Source organism: Labrus bergylta, chromosome 14 (assembly GCF_963930695.1).
Source record: "Labrus bergylta chromosome 14, fLabBer1.1, whole genome shotgun sequence".
Taxonomy (NCBI): domain Eukaryota; kingdom Metazoa; phylum Chordata; class Actinopteri; order Labriformes; family Labridae; genus Labrus; species Labrus bergylta.
In genome coordinates, this window is record NC_089208.1 from 19,518,286 (window position 1) to 19,537,727 (window position 19,442).

General features: G+C 38.5%; 3 protein-coding genes and 1 non-coding gene across 9 annotated transcripts; 3 read left to right on the forward strand and 1 right to left on the reverse strand.

Moving 5' to 3' along the window:
* Positions 1-465: 465 nt before the first annotated feature.
* Positions 466-5,918, forward strand: ddx52 (DEAD (Asp-Glu-Ala-Asp) box polypeptide 52). Its single transcript, XM_020652992.3, has 15 exons — positions 466-609; positions 846-1,092; positions 1,219-1,358; positions 1,467-1,652; positions 1,770-1,913; positions 2,112-2,223; positions 2,329-2,401; positions 2,711-2,914; positions 3,001-3,091; positions 3,222-3,344; positions 3,437-3,587; positions 3,774-3,849; positions 4,621-4,692; positions 4,802-5,095; positions 5,750-5,918. Exons 1-15 carry the CDS (start codon positions 523-525, stop codon positions 5,766-5,768), a joined length of 2,019 nt encoding a protein of 672 aa, XP_020508648.2. The 5' UTR covers positions 466-522; the 3' UTR covers positions 5,769-5,918.
* Positions 5,919-6,813: 895 nt separating this feature from the next.
* On the forward strand, positions 6,814-9,169 carry rpl23a (ribosomal protein L23a). Its single transcript, XM_020652983.3, has 5 exons — positions 6,814-6,917; positions 7,926-8,106; positions 8,343-8,519; positions 8,836-8,905; positions 9,105-9,169. Exons 1-5 carry the CDS (start codon positions 6,893-6,895, stop codon positions 9,117-9,119), a joined length of 468 nt encoding a protein of 155 aa, XP_020508639.1. The 5' UTR covers positions 6,814-6,892; the 3' UTR covers positions 9,120-9,169.
* Positions 8,967-9,033, forward strand: LOC114921244 (small nucleolar RNA SNORD42). The gene has a single exon (XR_003809537.1). It is a non-coding gene; the product is annotated as a small nucleolar RNA SNORD42 (small nucleolar RNA).
* Positions 9,170-9,554: 385 nt separating the features above from the next.
* birc2 (baculoviral IAP repeat containing 2) lies at positions 9,555-18,751 on the reverse strand. 6 transcript variants are annotated; one of them, XM_020652980.2, is made up of 14 exons: positions 18,659-18,744; positions 17,985-18,051; positions 15,732-16,541; positions 15,310-15,602; positions 14,868-15,170; positions 14,307-14,595; positions 13,113-13,212; positions 12,907-12,985; positions 12,769-12,817; positions 12,396-12,638; positions 11,944-12,042; positions 11,137-11,292; positions 10,945-10,986; positions 9,555-10,844 (listed from the first exon to the last, which is right to left on the reverse strand). In XM_020652980.2, the coding sequence occupies exons 3-14, from the start codon at positions 15,823-15,825 to the stop codon at positions 10,651-10,653; spliced, it is 1,941 nt and encodes a 646-aa protein (XP_020508636.1). In that variant the 5' UTR covers positions 15,826-16,541; positions 17,985-18,051; positions 18,659-18,744; the 3' UTR covers positions 9,555-10,650. The 6 variants fall into 6 exon arrangements, with proteins under 6 accessions (XP_020508636.1, XP_020508638.1, XP_065819427.1 ...); XM_020652982.2 differs by having other exon boundaries at positions 15,322-15,602; positions 18,659-18,743; XM_065963355.1 differs by having other exon boundaries at positions 12,396-12,641; positions 18,659-18,743.
* Between the last annotated feature and the right edge of the window lie 691 nt (positions 18,752-19,442).

Sequence of the window (19,442 nt, forward strand, 5' to 3'; positions counted from 1 at the left end):
TTAATGGATTAAAACTGATCTTCTAGGATGACAGTCGTTGATTGTGTGATAGGTTTCTGAATCAGTGTGATTTACTTTATCTGGCTTTTATATAGTGTTTTATATCAATTCAAATCTTATTACTGTATTGTCTTTTTTTTTATCCTACGACAATTTTAAATATTTTGCTCTTATGTATTTATTTTAATATTTTGTTGCTTTTATGTGTCGTATTTAATTTTATTTTATTTTTATACATATTTTTTAAATTCTTATTGGTGTGCAATAGTCTCTCAATGATTTTATCAATTATTTTTATAAACTACTTTTTGTCAACAACTTTTCTGCACTCTTGTTAAGCACTTTGAACTGCAATTGAATTTGTCTGAAAGGTGCTGTATAAATAAAGTTTGATTTATTTATTTACTTATTCTTTGACTTTTTTGATGCAGCCAGCAGAGGGCAGCAGTGTTCACGGGTCGGTTGCTCCGGGAGTTGATTAGTGATGTCTGGATCCGTGCAGACCACGCTGCTGCTTTAAGCATGGACGCGTTTGAGTTGTTTCGGAAACTCGGATCAGGAGCTAAATTTGACCTGAAGAGATTCGGTCAGGACGCCTCTCGGTTTAAGGTAAACTTCACGTTTGTAACTTTTGATATGAAGGAAGACATCCACTGATACGAGCAGCAGAAGCCACAGTTTAAGATGTTTGAAGCTAACACGCATTTAGCATGAAGTGTGCGGCATGTTTGTTTCCCCGAGTTTTATCTTTATATTTTAGGGATGTTCAGCGCACTTATATGAGATAATTAGACACACAGGCTTATCATACTATCACAGTGACGGTACTGTGTTTCATTTCACAGGTTGTTAGATCAGGAGGAGACGCGTCAACAGATCCTCTCTCTGCGATCGACTTCTTTGGCACAAGACAAACCAGCAGAGCTCAGAGTGCCAGAGGACTGGATGAGGAGGATAATGATGGAGAGGAATGTGAGGGTGAAGAAGATGAGTCTGCTGCAGGAGGCAAAAGGAAGCTAAAAGATGAAGAGGGTGACGTCAGGACGAGGACAAAAAAGAAAAAGAAAAAAGCCAACCAGGTGGAGGAGAAAGGTAAAGGATGTAGTTTTCAAATAAATAAAAAAAAGTTCAACATGAATATGGAGTGTGATGCTGCCGTACTCGAAATAAATGCAGCGGTCCATGTCAAAGCCTCACTGTTATTTTGTCTCTCTAAAGCTGGTGATGCACCACTAAAAAACACAGAAGGAAATGACATCACTTGGACCTCCTCACTGGACAGAAACACCAAAAACCTGCCGAGCGACGGGAAGGAAAAATCCTCACTGAAGAGGTTGAAGCACCTTCATCAGGAAAAGGTCCCTATTGAAAAAAAAATATTTCAGACAAACGTGTAAATTATATTTATGTTGTAAGGGCCCTTCTTTGTCTACGCACTGACTTTCTCCCCTTTCGTTTGATTTTAGGTGAATCGTATTCGCTCTCAGCACCGCATAAATGTGCACGGCTGCGACGTGCCTGACCCGGTGTGCACGTTTGAGGAGCTGCAGTCAGAGTACCGTCTCAATTCGCGGGTCATTCAGAACCTCAGAGAGGCCGGGCTCGACTCGCCGACTCCCGTACAGATGCAGGCGATACCGCTCATGATGCATGTGAGTGCAGACGCACCAACAATCGGGAGGTTTAGAATCAGTGTGCACGCGTTATGTGCAGCCGGTGTTTGGAGGTTTTTCCCTAATGATTTTTTTTTTTTTTTTTTTTTCGCTCAGGGTCGGGAGCTTCTGGCCTGCGCTCCCACAGGATCAGGAAAGACTTTAGCCTTCTGCCTCCCACTGCTCGCCCACTTGCAGCAGCCGGCAAACCTGGGCTTCAGAGCTGTCATCATCTCCCCGACCAGGGAGCTCGCCAACCAGGTACCAAACACACACTTTTTTCTTATTTTTCTTACACTTATGTCCTTACAAACAAACAAAAAAAAGGTTAGATACTTGCAGAAGTTTAGGGCTTACCTAAGTATTATTAGTTGTGGGATGTTTGAAATGTTACTTCATTGACATTTTGAGTCTGATCATATGTGTCATATATCATATATGTGTTTGTTTTGTGTTTAGACTTACAGAGAGCTGCTCCGCCTGTCAGAGGGCGTCGGATTCAGAGTTCACATCATGGACAAAGCCTCTCTGGCGGCTAAGAAGTACGGACCACAGTCGAACAAAAAATATGGTAAGAAATAGAAGATGTTTTTTTTTTTTGTTTTTTTAACTGAATTGTGAATTGAAACATAAGATTAGAATTAACCTCACTGATTACATTTGTTTTTCTGCGCAGATATACTGGTCAGCACTCCAAACAGGCTCGTCTTCCTTCTCCAACAGGATCCTCCAGCTCTGGACCTCAGCAGGTAGGAGAGAACTGCTTCAAGTGAAATGAGATTAAACACTGATGAACCTGTGGCAGGCTTTAGTGAAAGCAATAAAGAAAGTGAATTTAAACAAATATGAATATATAAATGAACAATATCTAATGACAAGAATAGAAAAGGAGCATTAAAAAATACTGTCAATGAATCTCAAAAAGTAAGTGTGTAATAATATATATGGATCACTGTATAGCATTAGTATGTTGAGAGAGTATGTTTGGATATTAATGAAGATAAAATCAGCTGTCGAGTAAAAGCACACAGTGCCGACTGAACTTTGTTGTTGCTCAGTGTGGAGTGGCTGGTTGTCGATGAGTCTGATAAGCTGTTTGAGGGCGGTAAAACGGGCTTCAGGGAGCAGCTCGCCTCGGTTTTTCTGGCCTGTTCTGGTCCAAAGGTACGCAGGGCTTTCTTCAGCGCCACCTGCACCGCTGATGTGGAGCAGTGGTGCCGTTTGAACCTGGACAACCTGGTGTCTGTCAACATTGGACACAGGTAAGAAGTAACAACAAGTAACACGGCAGACCTCTGTACTTTGGGGATTTCATTTTTCTCATATTCAAATGTGTTTTACTCGATAGAAATACGGCGGTTGAGTCGGTTGAACAAGAGCTGCTGTTTGTTGGGACGGAGAGCGGCAAACTTGTGGCCATGAGGGACATCATCAAAAAGGTAAGGACACTCAGAGTTTCTACATGAAATGCTGTGACAGTTATAAAGCAGTCCACAGTAAAAATTGCTCCAAGTTTTAGTGCAGAAACAAATAGATACAAGCTCTCTTTGTCTTGTCTGCTGTTTTCAGGGTTTCCTGCCTCCCATGCTGGTGTTTGTTCAGTCTATAGACCGAGCGCGAGAGCTCTTCCATGAACTGGTGTACGAAGGCATCAATGTGGATGTAATCCATGCAGACCGCACACAGCAGCAGGTACACACAATATCACACACACTGTTTTGTCTCTGTGTCACTGAAGTGCACACGTAATCATTTTTTTCATTCTGCGCCTTTTCTGGTGTTAGAGGGACAACGTGGTGAACAGTTTCCGCTCTGGTAAGATTTGGGTGCTGATCTGTACGGCTCTGCTCGCCAGAGGAATCGACTTCAAAGGGGTGAACCTCGTGCTGAACTATGACTTCCCAACCAGCGCCGTGGAGTACATCCACCGAATTGGTAAGTATTTTATAAACCGCCCGTTTACTGACTGTTCAAAGTTCAACAACTGTAAATATATTTTATGTTGTTTGTTTTTTTAATATTATTGTGAATCAAATGTTTTGATATTTTAGAGAAGGTGTGAAGTCTAATAAGATGCCAAATAATAACAGATACTCTCCTGTTCCTGTGTGTGTACTTCAGGTAGGACTGGGAGAGCTGGACACCTGGGGAAGGCCATCACCTTCTTCACAGAAAATGACAAGCCACTGCTGCGCAGGTACGCTTTTGTGTCTTTCGTGCTACAAGAGGCAACTTCTGGTGTTGAAAAATGAAGCCAATGTGGAAGTGCAAAAAAAAAAAAAAAAAGTGCAGTTTGTCCAAGTCCACTTGAAGCTGGCTCCAAAAAGGCCAGGCAGCTTGAGTAGCGCCCATGCCAACATGCTGACTTTAACAGCAGAAATAAACATGTTTACAGCCTGGTACAAAAAAAGATTTGGTCATTTCTTTTTCAAAGATTATGCATTTTTTTTTATAACTCATCCATTTTTATTAAATTAGGCCTAATGTGTAAATTTAAATTATAAGGTGTGTGGTTGAGTTGACTGACATGTGGACACATTGTAGCTGTTTGCCCGGAGACTTAAGGCCTGCCTCAGATCCACTGCTTTGCCTGTTTCTAGATTTAAAGAAAATACAGTACAGATACTATTTCTGTGTGGTTTGACGTGCTTTGAAACACCAAACCCCACCAGTGTTGATTCACAGGATAATGCAAAAAAGGTAGTTTGGGCACTTTTTGTTAAAAACAGAGTTTAGCCAGAATTCCCTGCAATATTTTAAACCCTATATCTAGATCAGCTTATACTATGTGTCTGAAGGGCAGTGAGGATGCTACAGTATAAAAAAACAAAACCGTCAGGTTGAACGTCTTGGTTAACAGTTCTCCTTTCATGCATCATGTATTTCAAGCAAGACATAAGACTATTCACTTTTTCCCACAACACGTTTTACAATGAACACTTTTTCTGAATACAACTCTTTCTTACAGCATCGCTAATGTCATCAAACAAGCCGGCTGTCCTGTCCCCGACTACATGATTGGCTTTAAGAAGATACACAGGTAAAGGAGAAGACCATGATAATGAATTTCAATTTTAACAGACTCTTTTTGTTCTGTAATATCTTTCTACATCGATCCGTTATAACCATTCTCTTATGTCTGTGTTTAGCAAAGTGAAGCGGAGACTTGAAAAGAAGCCACCCAAGAGAAGCACCATATGCACAACTCCTCGCTTCCTAATGAAGAAAAAAGGCAATGCAGCAAATAGAGGACAGAAAAGAGAGAAGCAGGCAGGAGGGAAGAGTGGATCTCAAGCAGCGGTGCAGCAGCCAAAACAGGAGAAGAAGACCAAAGGACAGAAGCTAAAGAAAAGAAATAAAACACAGAACGAAGCAGGAACAGGAAAACACAAGACGGAAACTCAGACAAAAGAATCTAAATTATCTGGAACAAAGTTAAAAAAGTAAGAAGGATGTGTATTAAATAATACTTCTCCAGATAGATCAGCTTGTGCCATAACAGGAAATCTTAAACCTGGTAATATGATATTATAAGAAACGGGTGTAAAATATACATGTAAATCTTTTTTTTTTCTACAGAATATATTTTGAGAGTTTAGTCAGGTTTCTGTGGGTTTTACTTGTAGAATATGTTATCAGGTGGTTAACAGTTGAATATTCTTCTATCTTTGCCCCCTCTTTTACTCCTTTTGTCAGTGTTGTGATCAATGATTCAAGTGATGCCCTTTCTTTGTTAATTCTCTGAAGTATAAAACTACCTTCTTTTAAAAAACCATCTATGAAGGTGAACCACTTTTGGCAACAACAACAAAAAACCTCAGGCCTGAGGAAGATCCTGTCGATTGAAACGTTGCCCTGTTGAAATAAAATTGTACTTTTGGAGCTGAACAGTGTGCGGACCTTTCTCTTTTTTCTGCTGTTAACATGTATTACTACCATATATAAAGACTGAAGAGTAAAAATGTGACTGTTGTGTCCTGTTTATACACTAATTAATGGATTTCAAAGGAAAGGAATACACTTGGAGATGAAGCACAGGTTGAAGATGCTTTTCAAAAATAAATGAACTGATTCAGAGCTTCAAATCTTTCCTGCAGGAAAAGGAAGAAGACGTGAACCACAAGAAGAAAATGGGAGTGGGAGAAGAAGAGAGCTTTGAAGATAGACGATGAAGAGATGATTCTCTTATTTCCACATGTATGTCTTGCAGTCTGGTTTGAAGCTAATTTGTATTATGTGAGCATAAAATAAACAGTTTTATATGCATTTGTGCTTTTTCAGTTTCTGTTACATTGGCTATCCTGCAAGTTCTCTGGCAGAACTTATGATGACTTAAAAAAAAATATATATAATATATATATAAGGCTTTAATAAGTTAGTGGTACATAATTATGTTGAACTTGCAAGCTGCAAGATCAGGTTGTGAATTTTAATGATTATTTAGGGAAATTGTTAGTTTGTGAGGCAAGTTATATAAAAACTGTTTCACCCAAAAGTTACAATAAAACCAATAGTAAACCATATTTAACCCCACCACACCTGATTGGAGAAGGCTAATACTTAGTTCAATAAAAATTGGCAGTGATTGCGTACTTTAGAAGTTGTTAAAGGCTGTAAACTAAATCTTTCTATCTACTGATCATTTTTTTAAGGCAAACCGGTGAATTTAAATTCTAGTTTGTTGGTTCAGGCCACAGAGGGCATAGCGAAGTTGACAACATATTGACAGAAGCAGAACTCAGTTAAAACCAATTAATGTTCATTTCAGCCACTTTTCCCGTCCAAACTGTAAGACATGCTGAAGAGGGGGAAAATTGCAACATGAAGATGAATGTTTAAAATTTGACAAATCATTTGTAACTTTCACATCTATCTTGTTCTAACAAGACTGGCATACTTAATGCATACTTAAAATGTTAAAAGTCTATTGTAAATTTCCCCATTGTGGGATAAATATCTTATTTTATCTTATTCCAAAATTATGAATCCTTTAAAGAAAAGATCGGCCCATCAACAAAAGTAGGCTATTGTCTTTTTTAATGTGGTTGGTCTACGAACAAAAATGTTATAATGGAAACTTTTTTAATATATATTTGATCTGTAATTGAGACAAATACTGAGACAAGAATGTATCCACAGCGTGGGTTATTCAACTGCCCCAACCATCGCGATATATTCGCTTGGAGATCTCGCCCATGCATTATACTTCAGGAAACCCCATTTAGCCTTCCTTTCTCAACATGGCACCGAAGGTGAAGAAGGAAGGTTTGTCAACCTGATCAATTTTATTGGATTATTCCTATTTTATAATGTCGTATCGGCTCCAAGCTTCTATATGTGATTCCGAAATGTAAACACGAACTGGCAATTGTTTGAATAAGCTCAGGGTTAATTGTATTAATTTGCAGTAAACGCAGAAAGTCTCCGGCATGTCACCAGAACGTGATGCTAAGCTAAAAGTAGCATGTTGGCGTTGACGACACACAACGCTGTCTGTCTAAAAGCTCTTAATCTTCCATTCTGACAATGTTTTAACTAGATGTGTTATCTAAGTAACTGAATTCGGTCACAGTAACATGTTATACGTTAGTGGAATAGCTGTTCCTGTGGAAATCTTCAACATTTAAGTCCCTGAATCTCAGCGGCGATTCATTAGCTAGCTACACGTGAAGAAACACTGTCAGGAACTTTAATTAAGAAAACTAGTTAATAACTAAATTATAACTAATTAAGGAGAAACTCTAACTCCTTTAAAAGCTTCAGTAGCTGTTTGTCGCCCCTGTGCTGCTTCTGTTTCTCAGATGAGTTAAGTTGTGTCCTGTAGTGTTTATTTAAGCTCTTAGTGTTGGTCTCAATAGGCCTTTTTCTAAAACCAACATTTAAAATGTTTCCTCTTAACATGTGTTAGTAACATGCCAAACCATTAAGCTAATGTAAAACTGTGAATTAACTATGTGGCAACATGTAAGGTAACGCAAAAGACCCTCAAAAACAAATGATTAATAACAATAAATGAGCTTCAGTGAAAACTACAATGTTTACAGATAACTGTAGCTTCATACAGATTACTTAATTGTCAAAGATATAATGTCATTTGCTGATAATACATGCAGCAATTATACAATTACAGGACAAGTTTCAGTGGCCAGAACTGTAATTTGCAACTTAAATACAATATAAACAGAGGTATTACTGTGTACTGTTAAGATTCCCTTAAGTTTGGTGAAGTTTCACAATTGGTCTTTACCTTTTTTTTTTCTTTTTTTTTTAAAGCTGTTCCGGCCAAGACTGAGGCCAAGTCAAAGGCTCTGAAGGCCAAGAAGGCTGTGCTGAAGGGCGTACACAGCCAGAGGAAGAAGAAAGTCAGGACTTCTCCCACCTTCCGTCGCCCTAAAACCCTCCGTCTCCGCAGACAGCCCAAGTATCCTCGCAAGAGTGCTCCTCGCAGGAACAAGTGAGTTGATGTCTGCGTGCAGCCTCAAACATGCAGGGACTAAACACTGGTGCACATGATGGTTTAAGCGATCAAAGTATGAAAGAAAATCATGATTCCAGCTTTTTTTACTACTGATGCACCCAGACAATGCTTTTTCATGTTAGTGGGAAATGAATTATGTTTACTTTGAAAGATGTTAACGTGTCTGATGTGCATTTTTTTTTTTTTTTTTTTTTTTTTTTAAATCTCTGCAGGTTGGATCATTATGCGATCATCAAGTTCCCCTTGACAACAGAGTCTGCAATGAAGAAGATTGAGGACAACAACACACTCGTATTCATCGTGGATGTCAAGGCAAACAAGCACCAGATCAAGCACGCTGTCAAGAAGCTGTATGATATCGACGTCGCCAAAGTCAACACACTCATCAGGTAGAAATCCTAACTTGTATTTAAGCCTAGGCTCAGCCTCGTCTTCAAGTTGTGTTTTTGCAACTCAGAGTAGAAATATTCATCGTACAGGCTCTCTGTAATCTCATTATTAGTTTTAAATTCCAACTTGAACAATCTTCAAATGTTATGACATTTTAAAACAGAAAAATTTGCGACTGAAGATTGAGTTTGCTTTAATTGTGGTCTTCATATGTCCAAACAGTTTGTCTCCCATGTTACACATAAACCTAAATGTGAGTGTTTTTACTGGTCTCATTTGGCTAATTTTTTAATCTTGGTGTTTTATTCTGCTCAGGCCTGACGGTGAGAAGAAGGCGTACGTTCGTCTTGCACCAGATTACGATGCGTTGGATGTTGCAAACAAGGTGAGAAGAAGTGTTTTATTTTGAAGCTAGAACAAGTAGTTGTATTATCTTTCAGAATTCTGTGCACGTGATGTAAACTTAATCATGTCTGAATATTTGTGATGCATTCAAAGGAACCACTGATGCCAGAAAAAACAGTTACAGGTGTATTCACTCTGTTCAATGAACGTTTTGTAATTCATGCTCTTATTCTCTGCAGATTGGCATCATCTAAACTGTGGATGAAGACACTTGTGGAAAAATAAATATTTGTAAAAACTTGAATGATTTATTGTGCTTTTTTGTGACTTGTCTTACACATTAAAACAAAATTAGAGGGTATTCATGCTTCTACAACTGCAGCCTTTATTAGGATTGAATTGGGGGTCTGATACTTGTATAAGTGCAAATATCTTATTCATAAACAAAACTGTCAAATTCTGAAAAATGCTTACATTTATGTTTAAGGCTGGATATAACCTTCAAATACTAAAAACTTGACCAGAAATAATACATTTACATCCTATCTTTTTTAATGAGCCTGTTCCATGTTCTGTCAAACACAAACCAGAATATGCATGTTATAATAAACCGGGGTGTAGCTTTGTGGAGTTGCAGCTTAGAAAGTTGAGTCAAAGGCTCAAAGCTGTCACTGAAACCTGACAAAAGATTTTAATCTTCATGAAACTTTATTTATTGTAGTGCTGCCTTTATAGACTTTACATGAATCACCATTACATTTAACAGAATCATTGAAATATGTTTTAGAATTGCTGTGTAAAGCATAACATTCTGTGAAATTTCATTTGTTATAACCACAAAACCAGAGAAGTTACTAATTTATATAGCATATCAAATAATGTCACCCTAATAGTAAAAGCCATGTGATTAAAAATCAGATTGAATAAGTATTATTATAAAAGCAATTTACATCATCATTTAAGAGGTGTCCAAAGTGTTAATATTCATTACTCGGGTAGAAGTATAGCTACTAGGGTTTAAAAAGACTTCTTTAGAAGTTGAAGTATCAACTCAAGCTTTTCACTCAAGTAAAAGTACTGGTTAAAATACTACTTAAGAGTATACAAGTAAAATTAATGTAGGGGAAAAAATGCCATTACGGACAAAAACTTGGGCCTCGCCACAGGGGCCTATAGTGCACTACCCCACCTCCCCAAAAAAACATTTTTCTTAAGGCCATAATGACTATAATGTTATATTAAAATGTTAATGTTGAAAAATGTGCAGGTGCGATGGATCTCGTAATAAACCAATAGGGTGTCGGAATGGTAGCCTATAGGTTTATACTTCTCATCCAACCACAATCAAATTCACTCTATCCGGATAACGTGATTTATCTGGATAGGTTTTGTGTTTTGTTGAACGATGACAAGCCTGAATGAAATAGGAGTAACGAGGCTATTTTTAAAATGTAAGGAGTAGAAAGTACAGATAATAGCGTGAAAATGTAAGGAGTAGAAGTAAAAAGTCAGCTGAAAAATAATTACTCCAGTGAAGTATAGATACCCAAAATTTCTACTTAAGTAAGGTAATGAAGTATTTGTACTTCGTTACTAGACACCTCTGCATTTAAGGTTAGGAGTGAGCTTTATTTATTTAAGACAACCATGTAGAAACTTTGCAACATCTCAACTGGCAGAAAGGAAACAAATGACCTTCCTGCTCTTTCTAGTAGATTTTTCTTTTTTAATCATATTGCTTACATTCATTGTGACACACAAAAGGAGTCTGAAGATGATTTCTCTTCATGAGAGGAAGGTGCGGACCGTCCCTTTAACCAGGCCTCTGCAGATCGGGCACTTTCTAAGTGATGGTGCACACTCTTTGCAAACTACCAGATGTCCACACGGAATGAAGACGATGTTTACTTCTTTGTCCATGCACACCTTGCAGGTACGCTCCTCCTGCAGGCGCCGCAGCTGCTCCTCCATTGGGAGATCTGCATATACAAAAGATAACAATTTATCCATCTTAAAATCAAACAACCAATCATGGTGGTAGTATAGTAAGCTGTGTGTGGCTCAGCTGTGTCTAAATACCTGAAAGATCTTGGCTTGGTGACGCAGCTTCATTTGATTGGGCTGAAAATGCAATAAAAACATTTTGTTTCAATAATTATTCAGTTTTCAATCCAGGCTGCCTTAACATGGAACAATTAGTAGCAGAGCAGACAAAGATATTTTTTTGTATGTTTAAACAGTATATCTGTGGTGTTAGATTGAAAGATGTACCCATGAGATCTCTGAGCAGGTGGACGTCGTTTTTCTGGATCCAGTTGCGGAAGACCTCAGCGGCAGCGTTTCCCTTGGTGAGGACGAGCTCTATCAGCCTGCCGTTCTGCTGCTGGGCCGACGTCTGAGCCTTAAGGCCGCTGTACTCCTCTGGAGCTGCAGGTTAGAAGAAGAAAAATTATTCACCACCCAGAGTCTCCTCAGTTTTTAATGTAAGGTCCACAGAGAGGATTTCATTGAATTTAAAAGTTAACTTCAGAATATGCATTGTGATATGCGTCCAATTTATAATAAACAAAAAAAACTCTGCTCCCCCTTTTTTTTAACTTTAGATTATATTTACAGCTGTTTGCCTCTATTTGACAGGACAGCCTGAGATAGAAAGGAAATGCGAGGACAGAGTGAAGGATGACATGCATCAAATAGTGACCAGGAGTTGATCTCACGACCATCTCTCTGAGGTCTACAGCCTCTGCACATGAAGCACCAGCTTCATCATCTGAGGTAAGCCAGCGCCCCTCTGCTATACTTTCTGATGGAATATTGCAAACATGTCTCGTCGAAGCTATCGTGAAAACACCTTAAACTCATGTTTACCAACGCCTTCACCTTTGAAAAATAATCTAGACTGCATTTAAGACCAACATAAACTTTGTCAGTCTGTAGCGCCTCCTTCTGGGCAATATTATATAAACAACCACTGAACAATAAAAAATATTATTTAACAAGCATTCTTCAAGAGAAATTAAATAATAGATCAAATCTTCCTCCGAAACACAAAAAGCAAATAAACGAAAGAAGACCTACATAAAACATTCTGCTCTCGTAAATGCTCCAACACCGGCTCGACACTCTTCAGACGCTGGATCAATGCCGCCTGGTGTCTCTTCAAGAACGTGAAGCCATCTGAAACAAAGAAAGTGATTGATTTTTCATTATGCTCAAACATAATTAGCTCTTACTGAGATCATGTGTTTCAAAATTAAAGATATTCATTGTACTCCAATTATAGAAATGAGGCACTCTTTGGGGGGGGGGGGGGGGGCTCCATTTAAACGGGCAATATTAAATACAATAAAATAAAAAACAGGTAAAATTAAATTAAATTATACTGACACTGAATAGAAGAAGCAGAAATAAAACAACAGTAGGTTTCTGAAAATTAAAGAATATTAACATTTTGGGTTTTAAACATTTAAGTGTGCATTTTCACAACTACTACATCTCGGAGCTTTCCATCTTTTTTCTTAGTCCTGTACCTGATGCCATGGCCTCCGCCAACATCTCTCGCTCCTCTTCTCTCTTCTGGTCCTCGGCACTCAGCAGGTCACAGACCAGCTCCTGTACTGTTCTGTAGTTCTCTCCACTGGTCAGGATTTTGCTCTGGACTGTTTGCTTGACCAGACTTCGGTCAAAGCCCATCTCTAAAGCCGACTTAATCACCGGAGTGTTCATCATGACGGCGTCCTCTGACCGCTCCTCTCCTGGTCCCAGGTGAACCACTGCTGGGAGGAGAAAGGAGACAAATGGTTGTCAGATCTAACTGCACACATAAATGGTCAGGCCATTTATTCATTTATTGGATTCTGAGTCACACGGGCCTAAACTGATTTCACATTGTTTGAAACTCACCAGGTGGATCCACAAACTCTCTGGAGCTGCTGTCCCCATTTGATAGAAGCTTTAGTGGAAAAATAAGAAGTATTACATTTCTTATTCAACACCAAACGTTTGAACAAAGGCATAAACAGTTTTATATCTTTATCTGACCTGCTCAAACAGCCGAGGGAAGCGAGCCTGGATCTGGTGAACAAACTCTTGTCCCTTTTCTTGGAGTAAATACTCACACCTTCAATTAACCACAGATTTAAAAAAAGAAAGAAAAGAAGGGTTAACATTTTATTAACCATCCTTTAAACGCCTACATAGACAAACACATTATTCAATCAAATGTATATTAAAAAATATTAATTTACCGAGGAAACCATTTAGCATGTTCTACCCATGGATCGTCTCCAGACTCCCAGCACCGCAGGCCTCCATCGCAGCAGAAACACTTGACGTCATCGTTCCGACCTTGAAGAAAAACAGAGGTTTCAGTGTGAGAAAAGGTTTGGGGATTTCAGGGGAAGAAAAATAACAGATAATTTTCTGATGAAGATAACTGGTGGAAACATATGACTATATTTTTATCTCTCATTTCCCCTTTTTTTTCATACCTTGAGCAGAAAAATAAATTACGTTTTCAAGCTAAATTTATCACTGACATGTGATCATGAGACATCATCCGTATAACCGTACGTCCCTTCTGAGATTTTGTTCAGAACTTTCCAACTTTAATTTAAAAAACAAAACTTCTTTAGTGTTGATAAATGCCAGTCTGCAGTGGACATCCCCAAAACAGGTGGGGAAAGAACCTCTAGTTTCATTTAAGTAATAACTCGTATCTGAACTGTTGTACAGCTCCAATCTGTACAATTAGTTAATTCTTTTAAAATATGGTAAAATGACAGATATGAGGTGAACATTTTAAGGATCAATCGTGTTTTATAAAAAGTTTCATGAATTAGACCATTATCTTAACATGTATTTGCTTCGAAAAGAAAAACATCTGAACTGATGCACCAGAGTCACTGGCCCTCATTCACCAACTGTTTTTAAGAAAATAAATGTGTTTTCCTTAAAATCCACTAAAGTCGTTTTCAGGAAGATTCTGACGGTCACTTTTACTTATCTGGGATTTGTTCTTGTGGCTGAGAACAAAAACTACAAATACTCAAGAGCATACTGACAAGCATTTAGGTACTGATATGCAAAACCATTGGTTATTGTGTTGAATACATATATAAAATAAGTATAAATAAATAAATATATAATAGGAGATGTGATTTGCAAATTTAAAAAAAGCAGGAAGTGAGCACAGAATAATTTGGCTGCACAAACAAATGAAAACAACAGCATTCGAAGATTCATATTTAACATGAAATATTTAAATATCAAAATAACTTTTGGTCATTCAGAGGGACATGTTGGACACAACACAACACAGTTATGAAGCATCATTAGCTTTCATGTGGAGTTCTTTTGATTAACTCCTGATGATAGTCTCTCCAGTGTTCCCCCTCTTGTTCCTGCTGAGAATACCTGAGTGTCTTTGATGATCCACATACCTACATAGTAGAAGCCAGCTTTAGACAGCTGGTCGGGTCGGACGGGGATTCGAGACGGCCAGTTGACAAAGGTGAGCAGCCTCTCTTCGCTCTGCTGCATGGCCGGGTTGGAGACATTGCTGAGGGTCGGAGCTCCTGTGGAGAGTTGAGAACTCACTCCTCCGGACAAAGCTGCTGCAGCTGCGGCCAGCGACACGTTGTCAGCTCTGTCCCCACGCACAAATCGACAGTTTGGATAATGCCTCTGGTGTTCAGACACGGCTCTGTCACCTGGCTCCCAGTCACTCAACTGTATACAAAGACAAACAAATCAATCAATTGTTCAATAAATTATTGTGAATTCTTGTCAAATCATGTAAAAATGTATTTTGAGTAGAATAAGTCAAATTGGGGGAAATTATAAGTAAAAAGGTTCAGTAATACAGTGATACAAAACAGCCATCCAATAAGGACTACAAAAACAATCAAATGAAGAAGAAACAATCAATCTCATTCAATATCCTGGCGATAATTGAATCACACAAAAGTGAACACTCTTATGCTCCCTGTGGGGATACACACCTGTCCTCCACAGCTGAAGCAGGCCACTCGGTCCCCTTGGCCCAGGTAGTAGAAGCCAGCCTTTGCGAGCTCGGCAGGAGTGATGATGGAGAGCGTCCAGGGGTGAAAGGAGTCCAGGCGGTCCTGCTCTCTGCGCATACTGGGGTTGTGGCACGTCGGTCTCTGGTGGGACATGTCCTCTACACCGCGAGAGGTAAGTGGGCTGGAGGGTGGTGGAGCAGATAAGCCCATGTTTAAGTAGCCAACTGGCTCTTCACCTGGGCCTGCTGTAGGGTTAGGAGCGACCGGACCTGGAGCAGAAATCTAAAGAAAAAGGAAGCAAAGTGTTAAGAATTAAAGCAGATTTTAAAAAACAAAACCATTTCATGATTAATGAGTATTTCTATCAAGCTGCGATTAAAGATATAGGCCCAACTTCTCTCTGTAAGGTGAAGAAACCCACCATTGATCTTACCGGTATCGCAGGGGCAATACGGAGTGGCGAGAAGGCAGAGTGGGAGGAGGAGAGCAGGTTGGCTGTTGACGGGAGGCTCTGGATGAAGGAGCAGGAAGGAGAGAGCTGTCTGTGTTTCTCTGTAGGACAGTCTCCAGCCTGCCAGCCCTCTGCGGTCACGTTACACCTGAAACACTGAACACGGTCGCCCACGCCGGTGTAGAACCAACCTGCCCTCGCCAGACTTCGCTCTGTGACCCCCGAAGCCGGGAAACGAGCATAGGTAGAGATGCGGAAGAGCTCTGAGGTTTAAAAAAGCATCACATTGACAGATTTATTTTATATTTCAACATCAGAATGCTAGAAATAAAAATAAATGCGAATGAATAATGAGCATCAACATGGTTAATTTAGAAAAATGGAATTTGTACCTGAGGAGTTATCATACTGCAGGTCTGGCGGGGCGCTGTTGCGACAAAGCCCCTTCAAAAAAGGGTTATTTTTGAGTTGAACTAGAGTTTCCATTTTTGTATTAATGTAGAGCGATATAAAGAAAAAGAGATGTCCTTCAAAGGGAGAGAGGTTTGAGAAAACCCGTGGTCTGATCTTCACACAGATACACTCACACTGAGATGGAGAACGGTAAAGTAGATGCGGGGCAGAGAAGGTGGGGGCGAAGAATGTGACACCTGGCTAAAAGCAAAACTTAAAGAGTGGAGAAGAAATGAAACTGCCAGTACTGGTGGACTGGATCCAAACACAAGGTGACTCAGGTTAAGTAATCCATTTTCCTTCAACATCCCATCACCACGTTGAGTTCCACCTCTGACAGATTCTTTCTGGATTACAGTCCCATGCATTTGAAACAAGACACCTCCTGTGTAGCAAGTAAGGACTTATTTCAAATATGTTATTAAAAAGAATACTAAAATATGATAAAATCACCCAGGATCTGTACACAACTGATTATTAAAACACATGTCAAATACATCTAATAACTCTAACTCAAAAATAAGGCCAGAGAAAATGTGTACAAACATTATAAATTAAAGAAATGTTTCAAACACCTACACAAGCATGGACACAGACCAAGGGACATACAATCTCAAACCCCTCCCCCCATTGTGGACATCTCTTTTCTAGGTGTTTTAGGCCTCCATATTTGAATCCTTAAAAGCCAATAAGAATGATTTTTTGTGATCTTTAGTAAGGACAACTCTTTAGATTACAAATAGCAGGATCTGTAGAGAAAAAGAGAAAACAAGCAAACAAACAACATTTAATTGTGGATCCACTTCATTCCAATAAAGGCTACAGAAAGTTTAAAATGATTGAAATATACAAACAGCAATGTTCTTATCTGCGTAATTTAGTAATGACTTTAGTTTAATCTGATATAGTTCAATAAAGTGCCAAAAAAATTCATCAGAATACTCGGTTAAAAATTGAAGGAAGATGCAACTTCCTTAGAAATATCTATTCAACTTCTTAGTATTGCAAATTATATTATGATTTTATTTTGGAACTTTGTTCATTTAAGACATTTTATATCGGGGAAATACTTGAATCCTGTTGTCGTTACCATCACTGCGTCCATCAGACAATAAGCAATAAATACTGAATTTAATTGACAAAACAAAGGAAGCAAATTGTCTTAATCAAGAGTCTGGAAATAAAGAGTGTTTCTTTCAAATATCCGAATATAATAACAAATAATCTGGATAAATCGGGAGAGAATAATTGAATCCTTAATTTCCCATGACACCTATTGCATCAATTTTGTTCTTTGACTCTCTGTGCCTGGTAAAGTCCAATCTTCCCAACTTAAGGTCTGTTTGTAATTTACACTTTCTATAATAAATAATGAGTCTCACACTAGGAAACAACAAGGGTTAATTCTTCACAAAGATCTCAAGGGAGATCTTCATGACTGAGTGGTAAAACAGGTTGACAAACAGGCAGGGGAGTGTCCCTTTAACAAAAGAACATATTCAAAGTTACATCAAGCAAATATTTTGTAATCAATGACTGTCACATATTTCCGTGAAGGTCGGTACTTTCCACAGAGGTGGAACGCACAGGTTTAATTCAGTCACTTCCGGGAACAGGTGTTGCCGCTTTATTGGCGACCCTTTAAACTGGCGACTGTAGTTGTCGCTGTGTCATCAGATGTTGAAAACGGAAAGATCTTCGCAAATGACTTTTTTCATTATCTGAGGAGTATATTTGGACATTGTCAGAAATAAACTAAACTTTGGGAGGCTTACTCTTTCGACAGCTGTAACTACGTCATCCACAGACGTATTTCGGAGAGTCACCAGGTAACACGGTCACTCTTTACACCATAACAATGGTTTAGCGCAAGCTTTGTTTCGGTAGCTTAAAAGTTGCTTTCACTAAAACTCATTATTAAAACAGGTAACACGCAGCTGACAAATGACATGACATTAATCATTAATACGACAGCAAACGCCCATTTGACCACACGAGCATGCTAATGCTAGGTTACGCTGACGCTTGCCTCTTTTAACAGTGCTCCTTTAATCCCCCGCGGTGACCAACAAAGAAAAACTCAAAATACAACGTACATCAGCTTTTTGTGACGCAAACGTACGAGACAGTACGTCGAGCAGCGAGGGTACTATTTATTTTCCGTGTTACACGAAAGACACACACACACTCACCGTCTGTGCAGGCTGTGCGGATTGCGGAAAGTCCCTGAAAGATCACTGACGTCACCGCCACCTCTGGCTGATTCCCCGGATGTACGAGAAACGAAAGTTAGAACGTCAAGATACTGTTATGGTAGCTATACAGCCTATTATTCATAGACTACATAATGAAAACAACCAGCATATTTACAGTCTATTACAGAAAATTGTTTTGCCAGTGTATCCACCGTGAAATAATGCTATTCAATTATTGCAAAAACAATATCTTTATCTGTCACAATCGTCCTGACGCCCAATTTTTGATCAGCTGAACTCCTTTTTTTTTAATGCCTGAAACTTTTAGTAAGATCAATTTCACTATCTTTTTTTATTTATTTACCTAGACACATTGGTTTCCAAAAGCTCTTTAGACTGTGTGGAGATCTTCATGAGTTATCACATCGTATTTTCGATTCGTAAACGTGCTAAAACATCCTTTCAAATGTCTATACTACAGTTTAGACACATCTTCAATGAAACATAGCATATATACAAGTAAGATCAACACTTATTGGATATAATCATCAACTAGGTATTAGAGCCTCAGCCTTGTAGTCGCAGCAGCATATTGACCGACACTTTCCCTTACTGCCCAAAAGATATTTAAAGATAAAATAATGTCAAAAGTCTCTAGAAAAGATACTTACAAATACATCTTGGTGTAGATCACTCTGATGGTTGCACATAGTGAGTCAATAGTTCTCATTTTAATGGGTTAGTGTAGCCTCTGGGATTTTCCCTTAAGTTCCTCCTCCTCGCATCTACCCATGCGTTATAACCTGATGTGTCAACTTTGACCTTTTGACTTTTTCATAGGTCACAACATGTGATATTGGTGACTGGCTCAAATTTATGAAACCAATTTCGTTTTTGAAAATTTGTCTAAAGTGATACGTTCAAGAGCAGGTCTAATGGGAAACAATCTTCAAGCTCTTGAATGTGAAGTGAATTATTTATCAGATTATTTTGATTCAAAAATATGTACTACATTCAGGACTCTCCCATAATCCTACAAACACTGAGTGGAAAAACAGTGATCACAATTATCATAAAAAAGTAGGCTACAGAGATTACAGGTACCACTGGATAAGGATGAATAACAGCGTTGAGGTGGAACAGAGGTGACCCCCCCTTTCTCCTGTTTATTTATTTAATTTCATCACTATTATTTCTCTAATTTATTTTTCCCCCTTCCTTTCTTCTGTTTATTTTATCTAACTCTTTATTTTTTTTTTTTTGTTTATATATATATATGACTATACATTTTGTCTGTTTGCATACTATGTTATTAATGTTAATAAAAAAATAAATAAAACTGTTTCTGTTAATTATTATCACGTTTTTTATTTCCAATCTAAAAACATCTTATATGGAAGCCGTAATGTATCTATATATTTTATCAACTCCCTTCTCCTATGATGAGGAGTAATT

Excerpts from the sequence above, each read along its gene's own strand:
- birc2 (XM_065963356.1), bottom strand. The coding sequence starts at position 15,825 with ATGGAAACTCTAGTTCAACTCAAAAATAACCCTTTTTTGAAGGGGCTT. Across the intron at positions 11,293-11,943 it reads ACGAGAGCAGAATGTTTTAT|CTCCAGAGGAGTACAGCGGC; the intron begins GTAGGTCTTCTT and ends TCTAACCTGCAG. Across the intron at positions 10,987-11,136 it reads CCTGCTCAGAGATCTCATGG|CCCAATCAAATGAAGCTGCG; the intron begins GTACATCTTTCA and ends TTGCATTTTCAG.
- rpl23a (XM_020652983.3), top strand. The coding sequence starts at position 6,893 with ATGGCACCGAAGGTGAAGAAGGAAG. Across the intron at positions 6,918-7,925 it reads ACCGAAGGTGAAGAAGGAAG|CTGTTCCGGCCAAGACTGAG; the intron begins GTTTGTCAACCT and ends TTTTTTTTAAAG. Across the intron at positions 8,107-8,342 it reads AGTGCTCCTCGCAGGAACAA|GTTGGATCATTATGCGATCA; the intron begins GTGAGTTGATGT and ends AAATCTCTGCAG.
- ddx52 (XM_020652992.3), top strand. The coding sequence starts at position 523 with ATGGACGCGTTTGAGTTGTTTCGGAAACTCGGATCAGGAGCTAAATTT. Across the intron at positions 1,914-2,111 it reads CCAGGGAGCTCGCCAACCAG|ACTTACAGAGAGCTGCTCCG; the intron begins GTACCAAACACA and ends TTTTGTGTTTAG. Across the intron at positions 3,850-4,620 it reads GACAAGCCACTGCTGCGCAG|CATCGCTAATGTCATCAAAC; the intron begins GTACGCTTTTGT and ends TCTTTCTTACAG.